Source organism: Pipistrellus kuhlii, unplaced genomic scaffold, assembly GCF_014108245.1.
Source record: "Pipistrellus kuhlii isolate mPipKuh1 unplaced genomic scaffold, mPipKuh1.p scaffold_m20_p_7, whole genome shotgun sequence".
NCBI lineage: Eukaryota > Metazoa > Chordata > Mammalia > Chiroptera > Vespertilionidae > Pipistrellus > Pipistrellus kuhlii.
In genome coordinates, this window is record NW_023425573.1 from 61,058,798 (window position 1) to 61,079,672 (window position 20,875).

At 37.0% G+C, this 20,875-nt stretch overlaps 1 protein-coding gene across 1 annotated transcript in view; it reads right to left on the minus strand.

The window, feature by feature from the left end:
- Positions 1-20,875, minus strand: part of ARHGAP15 (Rho GTPase activating protein 15) — a 622,919-nt gene that overhangs the window by 595,417 nt on the left and 6,627 nt on the right. Inside the window, exon 2 of the mRNA XM_036422005.2 lies at positions 24-203. Coding sequence (XP_036277898.1) covers positions 24-188 — 165 coding nt within the window. The 5' untranslated portion in view covers positions 189-203. The remainder of the gene's footprint in view (positions 1-23; positions 204-20,875) is intronic.

A 20,875-nucleotide genomic window follows, 5' to 3' on the forward strand; every position in this document is an offset into this window, starting at 1 on the left:
GGTTGTTAAGGATATTGACTTACAGGTTCAGTGGCCTTCCCAGCATCGGTGAGGATCATGGATTTACTCTGGCTCAGTCTATCATGGTGACTGTTGGCATTTTTGATTCTCATCTGCACAGCTCCAGTGCCTTGGCGGGTGGAATTCAGTGTTTCTACAGAAGTATCTAAATTTGTAGATTTCTGCATATTACAGTGTTATCCCTGATAAAACAAAAAAACATCATATTATTTTTTAAAATGGGTACTTTTCCATAAAAAACTCTGGGTGGAGTGCACATACCTGTTAGCCAATTAGGTACAAAAATGAAATATAAAGTCTTCACTTTTCTGAATAATAAATAAAAAGGTAATTTCTTTGTAACTGTTTCAATCAATTAAAATACTGAACAATACTGTGCATGCCAGAGGACTTCAAAGTTCATAGGAAACATGCCCGTACTGTGTGCAATTTCTAATTCTATGAAGGAACTAATGGCAATATCATACAATCTCCCTTATATAGAAATGATGTTGTCATCTAGTCATCTTTAGGATATATTATTTTTTATTCACATTTTCATCTGTTATCCACTCCACTCCCACATATGACCACCTACACTGTTTTTTGGTGAACAAATAACTATGTCAATAAAGTCAACTTTAAGTGAAAAGAATTGGCATTTCAGCAAACCAAGCTGATCCCAATAACTATCAAATATGTTGGCTTGGTCTTATTAGCATGGTGCTAAACCTTAGCCCCCCAAACCCCCATCCACACACACAAACCCACTTATAATATCCACAGGGGGCATTAAAATTCTTTTGTCCATCACCATCTGCCAACTGAACTAGATTCAGCAGCTTAGTTGGACATAATATTTACAAAGAATGTGAAGAAAGAGAAAATCAACACCATTTATTTATGTATTTATTTATTTATGTATTTACTTATTTATATCAGTATTTTCATAGACAAAATTTGACCAGACAAGAAAATTGAATGTGGGCACATTTAAAGGAGTAGCAGTGAAGAAATAATAATTTGGAAAAAGAAAACAAAGAGAAAGGAATGAACTTTGGTAGTAGCAATGGGTAGATTAGAAGAGCTTTAGTTACTTCCTCAAATCCATAATTCTTTTCAACTGCTCCTCCCCATAAGCAGCACAAATTAACATATCATATCATTTTATATAGAACTTTTACAATGCAAATACAGGTTCGAAGCTTCTAGAAACAGATCCTGGCCTGATAGTTGTCTTCACATTCTGCAGGTAGACATTCCATAGCTAGTGTGGGCATGTATGTAAACAATAGAACAATTTGTCACCAGTTATAGTAGCCAATAAAATCCAAAAGAATAATGAAATTTTAAGAAGCAACTATATTGGTAGCCCTATGTCTGCTGAGCAGACAATGGGGCTTGAATTATGGTAATGTTCAAGTGGACACTAAAATAATTAGAAAAGAATGACAGCATTTTAATAGGAGGAAAGTGTCACCTCATAACTGACACCAGTAAGGCAATTGAGTGTCAGGCAATGTGTTCAGTGATTTAATCCTTGTAAAACCTATGAGACAGACATTACACACATGTTTGTAGAGGAGAATACTAAGAGTCAGAGAGACTAGTAATTTTTCCAAGGACACTACAGAAAGAAGCAAATGAGTATGCATTTTATTCTCCAAAAAAGACCCAGATACCCATCAGATGAATGGATGGGCAGGTTCTAAACTGATGCATACAACTATATGGATAAATTACAAATTCAATGTGTTGAGTGAAAGAAACCAGGCAAAAAAAAAAAAAAAGAAAGAAAAGTAGTTATTGGTTGCTTATAATTTCACTTACATAATGTTCTAGAAAATGCAAACTAACAGCAACGGAAAGGTGATCAGTGATTGTCTAGGAATGGGATGGGGAAAGAAGTGGATTATACAGGTTATAAGGAATCTTTGGGAGTAATAGATATGTTTGTTATCTATGATTTTGTTGATGATTGAACAGTAGTAGTCAACATATTTTAAAAGTAATCAAATTGTACACTTTCAGATTTGCACTTTACTGTACTTCAGTTATTTCACAAAGTTGTTTGTAGAAATGCTGCTTTAAGAATTTCTTCACAGATGGTTGCTTATATTTTCATTTTTATGTTTCTACATTAGTGATTTATTGTAAAATTTATCCAAATGAGCCAAAACCGGTTTGGCTCAGTGGATAAAGCGTCAGCCTGCAGACTGAAAGGTTCCGGGTTCGATTCCAGTCAGAGACATGTACCTTGCTTGCGGGCACATCCCCAGTAGGGGGTGTGCAGGAGGCAGCTGGTTGATGATTCTCTCTCACCAATGTTCCTAACTCTCTATCCCTCTCTCTTCCTCTCTGTTAAAAAAAAAAAAAATCAATAAAATATATTTTAAAAATAAAATAAAATAATAAATAAAATTTATCCAATTGAGAATAAAATTTAACTTTTAATAAGATTTAAAACATAATTTGAATAAAAGAAGATTTTGTCCTCCCTATTTCATAATATATAACAATTACTTTGATTAGAAGAGGTTTTTTTTTGTTTTGTTTTTTAAATATATATTTTATTGATTTTGTACAGAGAGGAAGGGAGAAAGAGAGAGAGTTAGAAACATCGATGCGAGAGAGTCATCGATCAGCTGCCTCTTGCACACCCCCTACTGGGGATATGCCTGCAACCAAGGTACATGCCCTTGACAGTAATCAAACCCGGGACCCTTCAGTCCCCAAGCCGACGCTCTATCCATTGAGCCAAGCCGGTTTCGGCTGATGAGAAGAGTTTTAAGATATATCAAATCTGGCCACTAATGTAAGAATCATAAGGGATCTTACCTCTATATCTAATTAGAATTATACATACATATATATATATATATATATATATATATATATATATATATATATATATATATTCTTTCTTTTAAAAAGTAAATGCATGTGAGATAGTAATTTCTCATATATCTCAGTTTTGATAACTTATTAAGTTTATTCTGTCTGTGATTTATCATTGAATCTATTAATGTTTCTTAGCAGCAAATCTATGAATCTTTGACATTTATGAAAATGCTACTACTAAAAGCAAAGCATTATTTTTTTCAGGATATATTTTAGTGAATTGAAATAAGGGTGAATGAAGGCATGAAAATCTAGAAATTGCCTTTGTAATGGAGACCTTGGATTCATGGTAGATTGGCTACATAAAAATGTCCTCATAACTGTAGAAGCACTGTTTCTAATGGATACCTTTGTGATTTGTACACATCAATGGACCTCTGTTTTGTCACTGGAAAAAATGATAGTGAGGGGGCAGGGATAGCTAGGAGGACTGCTGTGACCTGCTGGGTCCTTTTCTTTCTTTTTTTCAAACATATTTTTGTTGATTTCAGAAAGGAAAAGAAAAATAGAAACACCAATGATGAGAGAGAATCACTGATTATCTGCCTCCTGTATGCCCTCTACTGGGAATTGAGCCCAAAACTTGTCCAGGAATATAACTGTGACCTCCTGGTTCCTAGATTGATGCACAACCGCTGAGACTCACAGGCTGGTTTACAGAGTGCTTTTCACTTCCAATACTGATGTGCTTAAAGTCTGGGAGCTCAAGAAATATTACTACAGATTTAGAGTTTAGTAGTTTTAGGCAGATAAGCAACAATATAAATGGTTTGGTGTGAATTGATGCCCAAGGATTTGAATAGGGGGAAATCTATGATTAAACGTAAATATTTTTCTAGAAAAATCTGGGTTCTCCTCTGAGTGCATTCAAGGCTTGAGCTTTCATATTAGTCATTAGATTCAAACTCTAAGGATGGTGTGTTTGCAATACTGGTGAGGAAAATCACTCAAGCCAAAGGCACTTCCTTCTGACCAAGAGCATGAAGCCACTGTATTTACATAGCCCGGCCAAGCTCCATTTATAGGACATGCTGCTTCCTCAAAGTCTGCAAAAATTTCATTGTCAAATCAACATTTGCATTCTTGTATTAATTTCACAAGCAACTCCTATTTTGCCCAATGATGTGCTGCTGTTTAAGGGCTGGACTACTTAAAAAGCCTCTTATCTGGCTTCCCTATGTTTCTTCTTGGGGACAGACTACAGGAAACATTTTAAAAAATCTTCCTTCTTTAGATCTTTCTGTTTAGTTTATCTCTTTCCCTACTACAATGTTCTTACCCCATTCTCTCCTCTAGCTATCACTCCCTTTCCTTCTGACCCCATCCTTACATTTGGTTGATATCCGCCTGCATTCCATTTGTTCTCTATTCAGCTTTCCTGTATTTTGTTCTACAAAGGCAGTAACTTGATATTATTTTATAACTAGTGGCCCCAGTGCACGAAATTCGTGCATGGGGAGGGGGGTTGTCCCTCAGTCCGGCCAGCACCCTCTCCCATCTGGGACCTCTCGGGGGATGTCCAACTGCCATTTTAGGCCCAATTCCACATCCTTCTCACAATCCTGGACCTCTGGCTCCAATCCATTCACCTGCTTGCCTACCTGATTGCCCCTAACCACTCTGCCTGCCAGCCTGCTGGCCACCAACTGCCCCACCTTCTGGCCTGTTCACTCCCAACTGCCCTCCCTGGCTGGCCTAATGGCTTCCAACTGCCCTCCCTGGCTAGTCTCCCAGAAGGTTTCCTGGTCTAATTAGCATATTACCCTTATATTAGTATAGATAGTATAGATTGTTCTCATATTTATAAATAATTTTGCAGAACATTACTACATTGCTCAGGGAAAATAAAGAAAAAAACACAAAGTCTCTTGTCAAAGATTCCTACCAGCAGAATATAAATAATCCATTAAACATTTATTGAGATTCTCTTAAGTGGCACTAAAGGAGAGATGGGATATACTTTTTTTTTTTTTTTTTTTTTATGAAGTGTCTTACAGTTTGTCAGGGTGATAGAGCAACCATACATAATTAAATGAAAATAGAGTTGTGTCTAGGTAGATAGAAGAGCAACTCAGGTGGAACTGGGAAATGGACAGACAGAAGCTGCTGTCTGCATAACAGATGAGTTAGTGCTAGAGGTAAGTCAGAGCAGGTTGGGCATTTCAGGCAAGGAGCTCAGTGATATAAAAGTATGCAAATGACTGAGATTATAAGGTAGATATTGAAATGTGTTATGAAGGAAAAATATAGTGTCAATAAAGTTCAAGGAAAAGATAAATAATGGATTTTATTTTTTAAAAGGCATTTATCCTCAGTGTGTATGATTCTGATCATCTTGTTCGCCTCTCATCTGGCTGAAGGACTGCCTGAAAATCCCACCTCTTCTAACTCAACCAGTGCTGTAAGGGGCTGATATTCCAGACACTCTGAAGGAGAGAATGTGGGAAGAGGGCTTTCCTTGGCATAATGCACAAAGGACTTGTTTGGGCAATTTGAGCACAAGATAGAGAGAAGCAGCCCCCCCACCCTCTAACCCCCAGGACTGTGGTAGGGGTAGGAAGAAGGAGGGAGGACACAGGAGGAAGGAAACCTGATGGGCTGAAATGACAGCTGTACTAGTGGTTGTGGAACTTATAACTGCTATGGGTTCAGAGATGATTTATTGTCTTCCCTGTTAGTAGCTTCTCATTCTAAGTGGTTAAGACAGTTTCTAGTTCAAATTTTGCAAGTTCTGTTTGGATCCCACGTGCAGCCCTTTCTTTTGGCCACCTTTCAATTTCTCATATTCTCTTCACTCACCTCCTAACCTCCTTTCTTCCTCTCCCAGGCTCCTATGATTCCTTTCATATTTTATATGCCAAAGTCCTTACTGCAGCAACTACTCAGGCCTTCTCTCATCCACAATGTCAACACTTCTGATATTCCATCACCCATGCTTTCTTACCAAGTCCTTGAAACATACCCATTCACTCCATGAATCACTTACCGGTAGATGTATCTGAGAGGGGACTAGTTAAACTACTCAACACAATGTCAGACTTCCCCTTAACTTCTCAGGGTAGCATTTACTTGAATCTCAAAATAGAATCTTTTCTGGTTATGTGAGGAAAATACCTTGCAGGGGAAGAGCTTTGATTAGCCAACTTCACATTTGACCTTAGGTAAACTTAGGAGGGAGGTTGCATTGTGTCTCGAGATGAGATAGGACATTAATTAGCATTGCATTCTGGTAAGTGGTGCCCCCTGAAGTTATGCAATGTGATGGTCCTACCTTAGTGGGCTTATTTTTGAGTCTTTATGAAAGAAGTTTCTAGGGTCGGCAAACTCATTAGTCAACAGAGCCAAATATCAACAGTACAACCATTAAAATTTCTTTTGAGAGCCTAAAACTGACTTTTGTACATGGGCCATGAAGTTTCAACCACACTGTACATGCACACCTGCACGTGGTATTTTGTGGAAGAGCCACAATCAGGAGGACAAAGAGCCATATGTGGCTCTCAAGCCACAGTTTGCTGACCATAAGGGAACAAACTCCATTATGAAGCCTTCCCAACTTCAAATCAAAGGAAGCCCTCCCACCCTAGGGTCCATCCTAACTAAGCTGCCAGGAACACATGTATCAAATTCAGAATGTACTCAGAAAGACCATGAAGAACTTCAATGTGTGAATCTTTCTGTGTTATTATTCCAGGCATATTCACAGAGTTTTGAAATTAGATTCTGTTGTTTCACCCAGGTTTTTATTCTTCAATGATCTTCAACTTTCTAGATTTGGTAGAATAGATTGTATTATCAATACTTGTCTATGTGTGATTTCTATGCAGCTTAGTAACATGTAATATACATGTGATTTGATTTAGAATGTCCCTTGTTCTTCCTGATCATCATCATCATCATCATCATCGTCGTCATCATCATGTTTTATTAGATAAAATATTGACACATGTGACAAACAGAGCCTTGGTGAATGACTAAGAGAATATTAAGGAATTAGTTCATTTTGCATGTGTCTAACATATCCATTGATTTTCTAACTGTCTCCAAATAAATATCCCTGAGTTAGAAATTAAAATGTAAATCACTCAAGACTGGCTTCACGATTTCCAGACTTCCTGATTTCTATGTACCAAGAGAAGAGCAAGAATAGCTTCTGATATTAGTATTGCACTGGTTCCACTTTCAATACTGTTTTAAAAACAGGAAGCAGTGATGACAATGCACTTCATAAGAACCACACAAGCTCTAGCTCTGCTCAACAGACTTGGTTCTGGACTGTTCTGGGACTGATTCTCCCATTGTCCCTGCAAATACCCAAATAGGAGGGAATGTGATATTTTGCATAATCATAATTTAATAGCTGCTCTGTCAATTATTTTTTTAACACTCTGTTAATTATACTAAGCAGCTTGCCCTTTTGAGTTAGAAAGTGAATTTTTGACATCTCTTTCCCATCAACATCATTAAAAATGGAAGAATGTTAAGAATATCGTGAGCTAGGAGATACTGAATTTGCACTATGCTGTATTTCCAGGATGCAGAGCAGAAAAAAACTGAAGTTCAGAGATACCAAGATGTTTTCGCAAGGTGCATCAACCTGTTCTAAAGTAGTCCCAGAACAGGACTCAGGGCCTACATCCCCAAACTTCCTTGCTTTAGTCAACAGCCTCCAAGTCAAGTGGAAACTGTGTAAGAAAAAAATAAGGTTACAACAATTCCCAAGGAAATCTGACAGATAAGGGAATTAAAATGGTAATAGGACAGCCATGTTAGGTAAGTCTTACTATTTAATCATTTATAAATGTCCCTGTGCTTCTTGACAAAACAATTGAGACTTAATAAATGTTTGTTGAATATATAAGTAGAAAACTATGGAAACAAGTTAATGCCAGTAGACATAGCCTAGAAAAGCATTACCCACAGGAAAATGTCTTTGAGCAAGTTTATTTCTTAATGAAAGAAAAATATGTGTCACTCAAGTTGGCCAGAGTTTCTAAGGGCCACATGAACTATGGATATTTCATAATCAGAGAGAAGCAGGAAAAAAGCAATGCATTTCATATCTTCTGAGGCTAACATTAAACATACTTGGAGGTTCACATGAATTTTTTAAAATATGAAGAATGCCATATTTGCATTTTAGAATAACCTCTTTCTCATTTAAAAAAAATGACATTTATCACGAACTTAGAATTTAGCAGTTTATTGTCATGACAATAGAGAATGTTTTCCTTGAGTTTCAAGTTTCTTTAGGTACATCATACTCTTTCTCCAAAAAGAAGGGCTCGCTTGCCTGACATAACTACCACTGAGGATTTCGTAAGGAAATCCATCTCAGAAGCAGCACTGAATGTCCCCCAGAGGATTCCCATTCAATGAGTGTTAACCAGGTGTTCACTCTGTGGAAAGTGAGCTGTCTGGTCTTTTAAGAGCTACCATCCCTGCTGCCTGAGCACACAGGAACTCTCTATGGTGAACTGAGCCCCTTTATTTCCTGGAATATCTGGGAAGCGCTGTTCCTCCAGGTCTGCTAAGAGCTAATGGCAGCTCCACAGACAAATAGTACTTCTCTGAGAAATTCTCTCCGACCCCTGGAAAGATCTTATGTTGATCTGTGATGGTCTGTTTGCTTCCCCGTGGAAATGACTTGTGGCCTTGGTAGCTCCAGTAATGTGTGGCACAACCTTGGTGCTACACTTCCCTGACAGGTCAGTAATTAACTTGCATTGCAATTGTTTGTCGTCTCCTCCACAGCAGCCATTTACCAAAATAACATTTTAATTTCAGTTTCCTACCAGTTCACTTTCCTTTTCTTATTTTTTTCCCCCTATGGCTTCTACATCTCTATTAAGTCTAATTTCCCCAGACCACTTCCAGAGAGTGCAATAAAACTCCATTTCCAAAATGTCAAATATAATGAAAAAAGAAGATCACAGTAAAGGAATTTGACCAAAGCCACCCCATCGGGGAACATTGTCTTTCATGGGGCAGGTGTTAATATATAGGAAATGTGATAAGGCTTTGCATTTATTTAACTTCTATCAGGGAATCTGGGCGATATGCCACAGTTACTGACGAAGTCTGGCAAGTCAACCACATAGATAAATTGTGGCACAGTTATTGTCATTGCATGTGAGCATCCTAAGTGGTGAAAAGGACAAGTAAAATACATTTTTGAGTAGAGTACGTAAGTCCTGGACAAAATTTAATAGGTAACCTTGAATTTTTCTTAGATCTTGGCATCCTGTTGCCATTTCCTTTAGCCTTTTAAACTCATCCTTTTGAGAGCAAAGCAACCGATTTTACACTTGAAATTTTCATTGAGCCTCAACCCTGAGGAATAGACTTGTTAGGTCCCACAGTTTCTTTAAAAATTATTAAAAACCGAAGGTTGAGTTAGACATGACCATGCTTGTCTACAATGGAGCCTGATGAGAGTGCAATGGAGAATGGGATTTAGGACAACCTCAAAGTGAAGGTGGCATTTGACTTTGACATTGTATGATAAATAGAACTCCAAAACAGAAAAGGGATATGAATAGCAGTGCAAGCTAAGATCATAATATTTAAGGGAAAGAGGGGTGAGCATCAATAACAATTGTTAGGGTGTGTGATTTGGTGGAAAGTGAGAAAGAAAGAGTTAATATTGGCTGGATTGGAGCACCTTGCAATTCCTATTAAAGATTTTAGTTTTTTCTTATAGATCCGGAGGAACATTGATAACTTTATTTAAGGCATAATCCCATCTCAAAAGGCAGTGAAAAGAGACCCAAAAGATTGGATTGCCAGCCCTGGCTGATGTGGCTCAGTTGGTTGGAGCATCATCCCATGCACTGAAGGGTTGTGGGTTCGATTCCCTATCAGAGCACATACCCATGTTGCTGGCCCAAAGCCTGGACAAGGTGCGTATGAGAGGCAACCGATCAATGTTTCTCTTTAATCTCTCTCTCTCTCTCTCTCTCTCTCTCTCTCTCTCTCTCTCTCTCTTAAAGAAAAAAAAAAAAAAGAATGGATGCCTAAACACTTAAAAGTACACAGTAAACAAGGCATTATCATGGATTCTTCTTAGTTAACTTTAAATCAGAATTAAATTCACAGTATCTATTTGATAAGGACACCCAGGTATCGGGGCGGGGCTTGGGGAGTTCTCTAGAACTTTAGAAACTTTACTTGGAACTTCCAGGTGCATGTTTCATGCTTCTGGTTACCAAGCAGTTGAAGAAAAAGGTAAAGACTTCACAGGAATGACAAATGAAGCACTTAAAGATGAGAGGTCCACGGGTGCAATGCATGGACTAAGGGCCTAGGAGGGAAAACAAAATTAGATGAGTGGAACTGCTTCTGAATTTCCCTCTGACGATCAGCTAAGAAGTCAAGATTCAAAAGCAAATAGGAACACAATGTCTGTGCCATTGTAATTATGTGTAGGCAGCGTAAGACATTTTATGAAATGCCAATCTCCTTGGAAACCCAGGAGAACCATCAGGGGCATAAGTAATGCAATCTTCTCTGTTTCCTCTGTCAGTTTTGACCTAATCTAGCAAGAAATGCTGAGCCGTTTTTCCGCCTCTTGCATACAAGTATCAATTAAAGGAAAGCAGGGTGACTATCTTAGGGCACTGAGTGATGAAATGTCACTGACGGAGAAAACGGGGGTGACAGAACAAGCTGCTCAGCAGCCACTGCATTAGAAATGCGGGCAAAACAAGCAGCCTCACACTCTCCAGGACGGACTCACTCACTGATCTTTAGGAAACGAGTATCAAGTGTGAAAAAGACATTTTAACCTACAATTGCTTGTTTCCTGGGATTTCGTGTTGTATAGTGTTTATTTCCCAAAGGATGCTACAAAGCCCTTCATCAGGCAGATTAAATTGAATCGGCATTGCCCTGGCCAGTGTGGCTCAGCTGGCTGAGCATTGACCTGCACACCAAAAGGTTGCCAGTTTATTCCCAGTCAGGGCACATTCTCAGGTTGCAGGTTCAATCCCCAATCAGAGACGGAGCAGGAGGCAACTGCTCTATTTTTCTCTCTTTCCCTCTCCCTTCCTCTTTCTCTAAAATCAATTAAAAATACATATTTTAAAAAATATCTAATCACCCATCAATTGTAGTACACTAGACTTTTCTATCTCTATGGTGGCCTGCCTGTGTTAAAACATGGAGAAGCTGCGTATTGCATAATTAGTGCTCAACATTAATGAACAGAAGTCAGTAACTGACATAACTGACAGTAGTCAAATATGGCTGACATTTGTTTTATTTAGCAAGTTTGTTATTGTATCCAATTAGTCTTTCCCTAATGCTCATGGTTTCAAACTCGGAATTGATTGGGTTGGATTTCAGGGCCAAAGGGACATGTCTGAGATTGGGACAGTAATGTCATAGTCCATTGTTGTGAGAATGGCAATACCATTAAAACGTTCAAATAAAATATTTCACAATGTCTCCTTGAATGCATTTAAAAGTCAGTTTCTCTCCAACTCAATTATGTATGCATGAAAATACATTTTAAATTGTGTGTGTGTGTGTGTGTGTGTGTGTGTGTGTGTGTGAATGCCTGTGTTTGTATAATCTGTGAGGAGCATTATTGAGAAGTCCCCATCTACAGATTGTTATCCACTAGGTGGTATGTTACTAAGTAAGAGTTCTGAATGCCTGGTATTATTCAGAGGAAGCTCAATTACCCACAGAGGAGATTGGCCTAGAGAGGTAGGGCTTCAATCCTTCCAAGGGAAGGGGGCAATGAGAGACCAGGTTGCCAGTGGAGAAAGTGGTGGAAAAGGACGAAGCAAATGCCTGAGGATGAAGGCATGACTTATTGAGGTGCTGGCATTTGTAATGAAAGGGAAACACACTTGATATTTGTATCACAAGTGCAGACCAAAAGCCATGATCACATTTTATAATTTATTATCAAACTCACAGAACTTTATCCCATTGGAAATAGTTTAAAATTATTTGCAATAAGCTGAGATTTATTCTGGGAATCAGGTCAGAAATAATTCATCTTCCATTGAAAATGAACAAACAGCTCTAGAAGTGAGGAAGAAGAACACTTAGAACAGGGATGTGCAAGGGTCAGTGTGAGGAGCTTCAAACAGGCAGGTTCCACTGTGCCTTCCAAAGACATGTCCACTCAGCAAGACTGACTCAGGGCCTGAGGAACTACAGGCTTGGCCATCACCCCTGCTGACTCAGATGCATACTGAACTTTCTTGAGAAACATGCCTATAGAATTATATAAAGTTATATTTTAAATTTTATATCTACATTGTTCTAAAATTGTTACCAATTACTATAGTGTCTCTTTGTTTTTAGAGCCCATTATTACTACTAGATTCATATTTGTATATATTGTTGCTCAAATTAAGTTTTCTAGGAATACATTTCACTTGGTAATATGCTGGTGGTTGGGAGGAGTGGTATGGATCATAGTTGGGAAGAGTGAGAAGAGGATAGGTAGTGAATAGGTAGGTTTAGAGATGGATACATAGACACAGAGGTACATGAAAGTAATACTGTGAATATCTATTTAAGATTAATTTAAATATGATGTCTAGCAATCCAGAACACACATCCAAGCTTAGTTACTGCTACAAAATAAATTCTCTTACATACAAGAAAAACCCTAAAGGATCATAAGACAAGCAATCAGGGTCTATTGTGTAACTCTCAGCACAGGTGTTTTTTGTTATTGTTTAATGTTTATATCATGAACTTTGTGTGAGTGAAACAACGTCAATTTAAACACTTGCAGTTATTTTCCTTGTTGAATAACAAAGGATCTTCGGTATAAGAACAAAACAGATTCCACAAAATCCTATTGTGTTCATTCAAATATAATCTGAAATTTGGGGCTAGTGAGGCTTCCTTCTATGAAGCCAAGAATATCAAAATAGGAAAATTATTTACCAATCTATGATACTTTATTTAAATTGAATGTTTTAGACTGAGTTTTTCAATCCTTCTCTGAAGATCTTTCAATATGCTACATATGTTGTATATCTTAAAAGGTACCCTTTCCTTTCTAGGTTGATTAACTAAAGGCTCTTTTTTTAGTTTCTTGAAGCACTTCAGTTGCACTACCAGGAACCTCAATCCTAGAGTCGTTGGGGGACTAGAGTCCTCATTTAAAAAACTGGTGTTTTCCAGGGACACAGCCAACAGAGGAGGGAGAAGGGGAGCAATAGGGGATGGGGAAGCAGGAAGGGGACATCTGTAATAAGTTTACAATAAAGTTAAATTAAAATTAATAATAAAATAAAATTGCCAAAGCTGGTTTAGCTCAGTGGTAGAGCGCGGGTCTGCAGACTGAAAGGTCCTGGGTTCAATTCCGGCCAGGGGCATGTACATTGGTTGTGGGCACATCCCCAGTGGGGGGTGTGCAGGAGGCAGCTGGTCGATGTTTCTCTCTCATCGACATTTCTAGCTCTCTATCTCTCTCCCTTCCTCTCTGTTAAAAATCAATAAAATATATTTATTTTAAAAAATTAATAATAAAATAAAATTAATAAAAACATATATATTTTTAAAATAATAAAAGTGGCGTTTTACTTCTCTTTCTTCAAAGGAGCACTGGGAGAGTCCTCTCCCCAGGAACTGAGATGTAGAAAAGAGGGTTAAATGCCTCCCAGTTAATTGAGGGTTACTATAATTTGTAGTAGTGTAGTCAAAGTTCTACATTATTTTAGGTTCATCACAAAGCAAAATATATGACTTTGTCTAGTGCATATTGAACTCAAAGGGGAATGCATACATATTTATAGTTTTTAAATGACTACCAGGATTATTCATTTTGTTTAAACATTATTGAACAGTAATTGTTTTTTTTCTCACTATCCTCCCTTTATTCTCTTATAGCCTTGTCAGACTACTGAGGTTTAGAGATTCTGATCTATTAATAGATAACATGTATGATGAAAGCGGTTATACAGCCACACCCAGCTCCATTTCCCCATCTTGTGGGCTGTGAATTTCACATCTGTCTGTGTATGCATACATGTGTGTTTAAATTGTCCTTTCTATTATGACCACCACCCAAGGTATAAGAACCTCCTTCATAGCTTCCCTACAACAATGCATCCATACAAGTGTGGGTTCTCTGGTCCATAATTTATATCACGTGGCTTTGAAAATAGCAGGTAAACTAAAGATTACTATATTTGCTATGATTTAGAAAAGTTAACCTTTTGGAGATATGTTTTCGAGGTTAAAAAAATGCTTTGAGGAGAATTGGAAGCAGATAAAATTTTGTTCTTTCAAATAGAAAAATGAACACAATCATGAAAGATAGACAAACAAAACAAGGACCTAAATAAAAAATAAAAAAAACCACCCACACAACTATATTTAAATGGGTGCTTTTTCATAGAATAATCTAATGTGCTAGACAGTCACTAACCCTTGATTAGAATGTATTGTGTAAACAGTTATTGCACCCTGTTCCTGCTTGCTTAGGAGCAGCCATAAAAGCAAAAAGAGGTGGAAAACCAGCAGACTGCCAACCAAACACAACCCACAGACATATGTTGTTGGGCCTGAACAATGACTTCAAATGTTTTGAATGAGTTCCCATGGAAAATGAGGATTTTTATTTTTTAAAGGGGTATATATCTGTGTGTCTTCTCTTGAGAAGTCACAAGGTGTGAAAAACTTATCAAGGTGTGTATGGTAACTGTCAGCTGGAGGTGGGCACCCACTACATCCTCTAAAGCACATGTGTCAAACACAAGGCCCGCGGGCCAAATCCGTCCCGCCAGGCTTTGCAATGTGGCCCCCACCGCGCTGTCATCACTGCACTCCGTTGCGTTTCCATCACAATGACAGTTTATGACTGTTCAGTGAACCATTCGGCCCGCGATTTAGGCTGGATTTTAGATTTTGGCCCCTTCTCTGATTGAGTTCGACACCCCTACTCTAAAGGGCCAAGTTCTCTCTGGTCCAGAAGTTCTCTCCCTTCACACTTGATTTGCATAGGTATCTTGACGGGCGGGGTCATTTGTGACTGTGATTCTTGGTATCAGTCACCTGTGTGGGTTAAGCAGAGATTCTGCTACCCAGTAAACCAATGTCATTATATATATTATATATTAGAAATGTAGAACAAAACCAAGAAGAGACTGTGTTTGTTCCACTGTTTTAGAATGGGTCATTGAAGATTAACATTATTTCAAATATTCTTATAATGTTTTCAACATGATCTCAAATGACAAAGAGTATGAAAGTGTGCTGTGCTCTTTGCTATTGCTAAGTTCCCCTTTTCCTCCTTTCTGCTCTGACCTCCTTTACTGTTCCTTTTCTATGTTGGCAGATAATTATATCCTGGCTTCTAGATTTTTCTGTTCTCCATTTGAGTTGTGTGTCTCCTCTGCTCAAATTGACTGTGGGATCCTTAAAGTCAGATGCTACATTTACCAGTGTTGTTACTCTGTGTAGTGTCTATAACATTACGGGTATCTGGTGCCTATCTGAAATTCCCCTGCCTCCAATTCCCCCAAGACGGCGAGCATTTCCACCCAGTTCAGGTTTGCCACTGTGTTAGACTGGTTGTGGTTTCCAGCCCCAAACGTCACTGGATTCCTATGTTTCTTTCCCACTTCTCTACCTCAAAAGCTGCCAAGTGGCTTTGAGATACAGTGTATTGGGGCCAGGGAATAACCACTGCATCTCACCTTCCTCATCCCTCAAGTCATGTTCTACCCCCAAAACTGACTAGTCTCTAGTTTTTCTTTCTGGTCGACTTCCTACTCTGAAACCACAGCTCACTTTCTTAAAGCCAAACTATAACCCAAAAGGGCTTGACCTGTAGGATGAAGCTGGTTCTCCAAGGGCAGCACCATAGCCACTTCCCACTGCCACACCTTACTTGTATTAAGTGGATGTCCTAATAGTTTTCAGAATTAGGACTTAGATTGGACTACTCACTCAACCTACATACATGGAATCCTGAGGTTTTTTCAGGGAGAAAAAATAAATAAATAAATAAATAAATAAATAAATAAATAAATAAATAAATAAAAATAATCCTGGACCTCTCAATTTCTTTCCTTATTTTTCCTTCTAGAATAATTTTGCTAGAATCCTAGAATATCTGCCTCAGGAACCTTCTATGTTATTACCTTACTACCCTAGGCAAATTTAGGTACAAAGTAAAAGTGGTTGAAGAATATTTTGCTTTCTCTCTTTCTCCTTGTCTCTGTAGTTTTTCTGTATTTTAATTGCGTGTCCAAGAGTCAAAGGCTGCCTACCTCTTCTTGAATTGCACTGTGTGATGGATATTAATTCTTCAAAAATGTTAAAATATGTACACAGATAATAATTTAATAAATAAAAAATAGAAAAATAAATAAATAAAAAATAAATTAAACCACCAAAAAATAAAAAAATAAAAAATAAATAAAGGGTATTTTTGGTGAGGAGACATCTTGAGCTGCTCAAAGGAAAGCTTCCATACCAACCCCAAACTGGTAAACAAACAAGTTGAGCCTTCTTCCTTCTCCCACACACAGCTATACTATCCTCCCCCACACAGCTGTATTGGGGAAATGAAAGCAATAGCAAGAAATGCTTTTGATGAGCTCTATAATCATATAATAATACTGACAATTGAAATAAACCGAAAATATCTTGGCATAAGTTTTATTTCATAACAAGGGGGCAAATGGTCATCAATGGATTAAACCTAATAAACCAATTACTATGGCTACTATTTGCACTACATTTAACCTTTTGTAAAACAATTATTATATGCCACAAACTAGACAAAATATTTTACATACATTACTTTTCTTTTCATCCTGTGATGAAACGCCCCCATTTTATTGGTGAGGAAACTCAAGCTCAGAGAGATGGACAAGATAAGGTATGTAATATCTACAATAGCAAGTGCAAGTGGTGGAGCCCAGGATTGAACTTTGCTTTTTCTGACTTCCCAACCTGAGCTCTTAATATCTTTACTATCTCTATAAGGAATAAAAGAATTTCTAGACTAAAGTTTAGGAGAAATATGTTCTCATCATGTTCTCAAACAATTCAATTACCCCATGTGTTATTACCTTCTTTAAATCTATTAAGAGCTCTTGTTTATTTCACTAGCTTGCTGGAATAATCAAATAAAATGAGGTATGTGAACTCACTTTAAAAACTCTGAGTAGAATAAAAATAGAGAATTGACGTTCTTACTTGTATTAATCCACTTGAAGACATAAAATAAATCTGAAATAGGCAAAATAAAAATAATGAGAAAGAGGAGTATGGAAGCAAGTAAGGCCTCTTTGCCAAAGTCTAGAAAAGACATAATGGATAACCAAATAAATAACTATGACAATAAATAAAAACAGAGAGGAGGGAGGGACTGGCTTCCCCTAAAACATGACAATTGATTGGATGTTTGGAGTAAGTAGAGATTCCAAAATTACTTGTTTAGATGACTTGAGAAATCAAGGTATAGATATATCAAGTAACAAACTAAAATGAGAAAAAATATTGGAAGAGAAGCCAAGGCCAAAGATAAAAAAAATTAAGAACTATATTTGAGAGATTACATTTAAAGCATAAAAATGGGAAAGCATGTCAAAGGTACCTGGAAAAAAGAGAAGATGGTCTAGAGCTGTGCCACTCACTAGAAATATGATGTGAGTCACCTATGGAATTTGTTTGTGGTAGCCACATTAGATGAGTAAAATAATATTCGTAAAATTAATTTTAATAATATGCTTTTAACCTAGTATATAAAAATTTTATAATTTCAGCACATGATCAATATGGAAATATTAATGAGATCATTAAAATTCTCTTTATTTGTAATAATCTTTATAAGTGGAAGTTCATTTTACAACTCAATTTAGCCTGGCCACATTTCAAGTGCTGAGTAGCCATTTGTTGCTAGTTGCCACATCATAATGTTCAGCATGGCTTAAGAAGGAATTTTGAACATTAAAGGACAGCGGGTAGACATGGGGTCCAGAAGAGATAAAGAAAAATAGATAAAGTACTGGCAGTATAACAGAAACTAAGGCAAAAATGTTTCCTTTCTCACATATTTTGTATCACCTGTATATGAGGTAATTAATATGAACAAGCAACCCATTTCCACAGATGGCATTGCTTTAGACATTCAACAAAGCAGAATCCTTTTAGACGCTTTGGATACTAAAAAACATATAATGAAGTCCAGCATTGCTTAACTGGTGTCACTTAACAGGCTAGAATGTGCAGGGTAGCATTGTGAAAATAACATGTTTTTTGTATTATCCAGATATCCCTGTAAATCATGATACACTCAACTAAGTTGTACATAAATTTGGATACTTAACCACTTAATTGTACCTTCCTTATCTTTAAAACAGATACTGACTCCCTTACATGATTTAAAAATATACATTTGTATTGATTTTTTAGAGAAAGGGAGAGGATGGAGAGAGAGAGAAAGAAGCATCTATGTGAGAGTGAAACATCAATCAGCTGCCTCCTGCATGCCCCCTACCAGGGATGAAGCCCATAACCCAGGCATGTGCCTTGACCAGGAATCCAACCAGCAACCCTTCAGTGCACAGGACGACACCCAACAAACTAAGCCACACCAGCCACGGCTCCATCACATGATTTTTATGGATATCAAATAATATCACATATCCAAACATCTGATACATAATATGCATTATACATAATAGCATAATCATTGTTGTGATTAGTATTATTAATAATCCTATTCTAATAATTTATATTGATGAATGTCTCATACTTATCATAAGTATTTTGCAAATAAGGGAATATTGTCTATTTTTTATAATACCATAGTACCTACCACGGTGTTGGAGACACTACTGGGATATTCAACACTCATGTTCACTCCTAAATTCCACTTCCTTTAAGAGAACCATCAAAATACAAGTAGATAATATTATCTGGAGGTTCAGGTTACTTGAGTTCCCAGTACACTTATCATAAAAATGAATATGAACTTTACTACCCAGTTTCTAGCCCTTAAAATTCTAATATAAAACTAACTAAAGCAGAAAAATAAATTAACAAAAAGAAAAATTTCCCTTGACTCAGCACCTAGTTTCCTGAGCAGTCTACTCTTCTAAAAGCCTATCTTATTTTGACTCCCAGCTTGGCATTACATCAGTAGATAGCAGAACAAAAATGTCTGTAAGGTTTTAGAAAATTAATCAAAAACAAACATAATGATTAAAATTTAATACCATGGTTTTAGCAAAATAGCTTATTGCAATAGTTAGAGGTGGTTGGTGTGGATGATGTGTTGCCTGTCCTGAGTTTCAGAAAGACAGCACAGTATATAATGAGTTCCAAGGTTCTAATCCAACTTCCACCACTGCCAGGTAACTGAAAATGTACCCATAAAGTATCATTTGTTTGAAATATGTTAGGGCGATCAGGCAGGCAGGTTGATGAGCAGTTAAGAGTCAGCGGTCTTGGATTGTGAGAGGGATGTCCAACTGCTGGTTTAGGCCCAATACGGCAGTTGATCATCCCAGAAGGGGTCCCAGATTGGAGAGAGGAGTGCAGGCTGGGATGAGGGGACCCCCTTCCCCCAAATGCACGAATTTCATGCATCGGCCTCTACTCTGTTAAATAAGAGTTGAATACATACAATCACCATTTATAAATATATAAACATATGAATAGATAAAAAATTGGTTTATGTAAAAATTAACAATTTGGAAAAAATGTATGTAAGATATAATATTTTTTAAATTATCAAATTTCCCTTTTTTTCCTGAATTATTTTCTTCACCAAAATTTTTAATGGTTGTAAGACTAAGTCTTCTTTTCCTAAGAGCATACTTAATAACTTATAATACAGAAAAACACTTTTAGGACAAAACCACACACACACACACACACACACAAAAAAAAAAAAAAAAAAAAAAAAAAAAAAAAAAAACATAAAAAAAAAAAAAAAAAAAAAAAAAAAAAAAAAAAAAAAAAAAAAAAAAAAAAAAAAAAAAAACCCTTACTGAAAGGTTCTGAAAGTTACTACCTCATCAATATCCTTGAGTCATTCAAAATGTGCAAATCAACATTAATCCATACATTTTTATGATTTTTCTTTTACTTGACACTAGAAAGTGAATTGTAAGTGTGGCTTTATCTAAAATTATGATGTCATCAAAATGTCACTTATTGTACTAATTTAGCATATTTTTTGAGAAAAAGTCATAATACAAAAAAAAAATTTTTTTTTAAAGAGCTATTTGTCCAGGGGGGAGGGTGATATAACATTTCAAGGGCCATTAAATAAAATAATAGTCAATATTTTACAGGCTCTGCTTATAACTGATGAATTGGATGTGGTTTTGGATAAGGAGTATGAAGAAATAGTGAAACTGAGGGTACTTCTTAGTTTACTGACCTTAAAAGATAGATAGGTACCATTAAATGAAAAGATGGAAATAGGGAAGAAGCAGGTTGTTTCGGGAACAAATGGGGAGTAGTTAGAGCTTCATCTTAAATATACTCATTTTGCTATCTCTGTGAGAGATTCCATTGGAAACCATGAGTAGGCAATTGCCTTATAGCTCCAGTGCTTAAGAAAAAGATTTAGTGTTGAGATCTAATTGGAATATAGATAGTATTTCAACTCATGGCACAAAGTAAGATCACCTAAGACTAAACAGAAGACCAGAGCTGCGATTGGATAGGTAGAAATCAGAAGACTGATTGCAGGACATTCTAACATTTAGAGAGCTAGATGGTGAGAAAGAGTGAGCAAAGGAAACAGAGAAGGAACATCCAGTGAGTTTGGAGAAAAACTGGGAAAATGAAATATCCCAGAAGTTAAATGAACAGACAGGCTCAAGGGGCAAAGAGTGTTCATTTGCATTAAATGCAACTTAAATAATCTATAATAATGAATGCATACTATTCTAATTAGGCCAGACAAAGCAGGGGCTGGGAGGGAAGCCCCAGTCCCAGTGCCAGAGGGAAGCTGGAGCAGGCAGCCAGG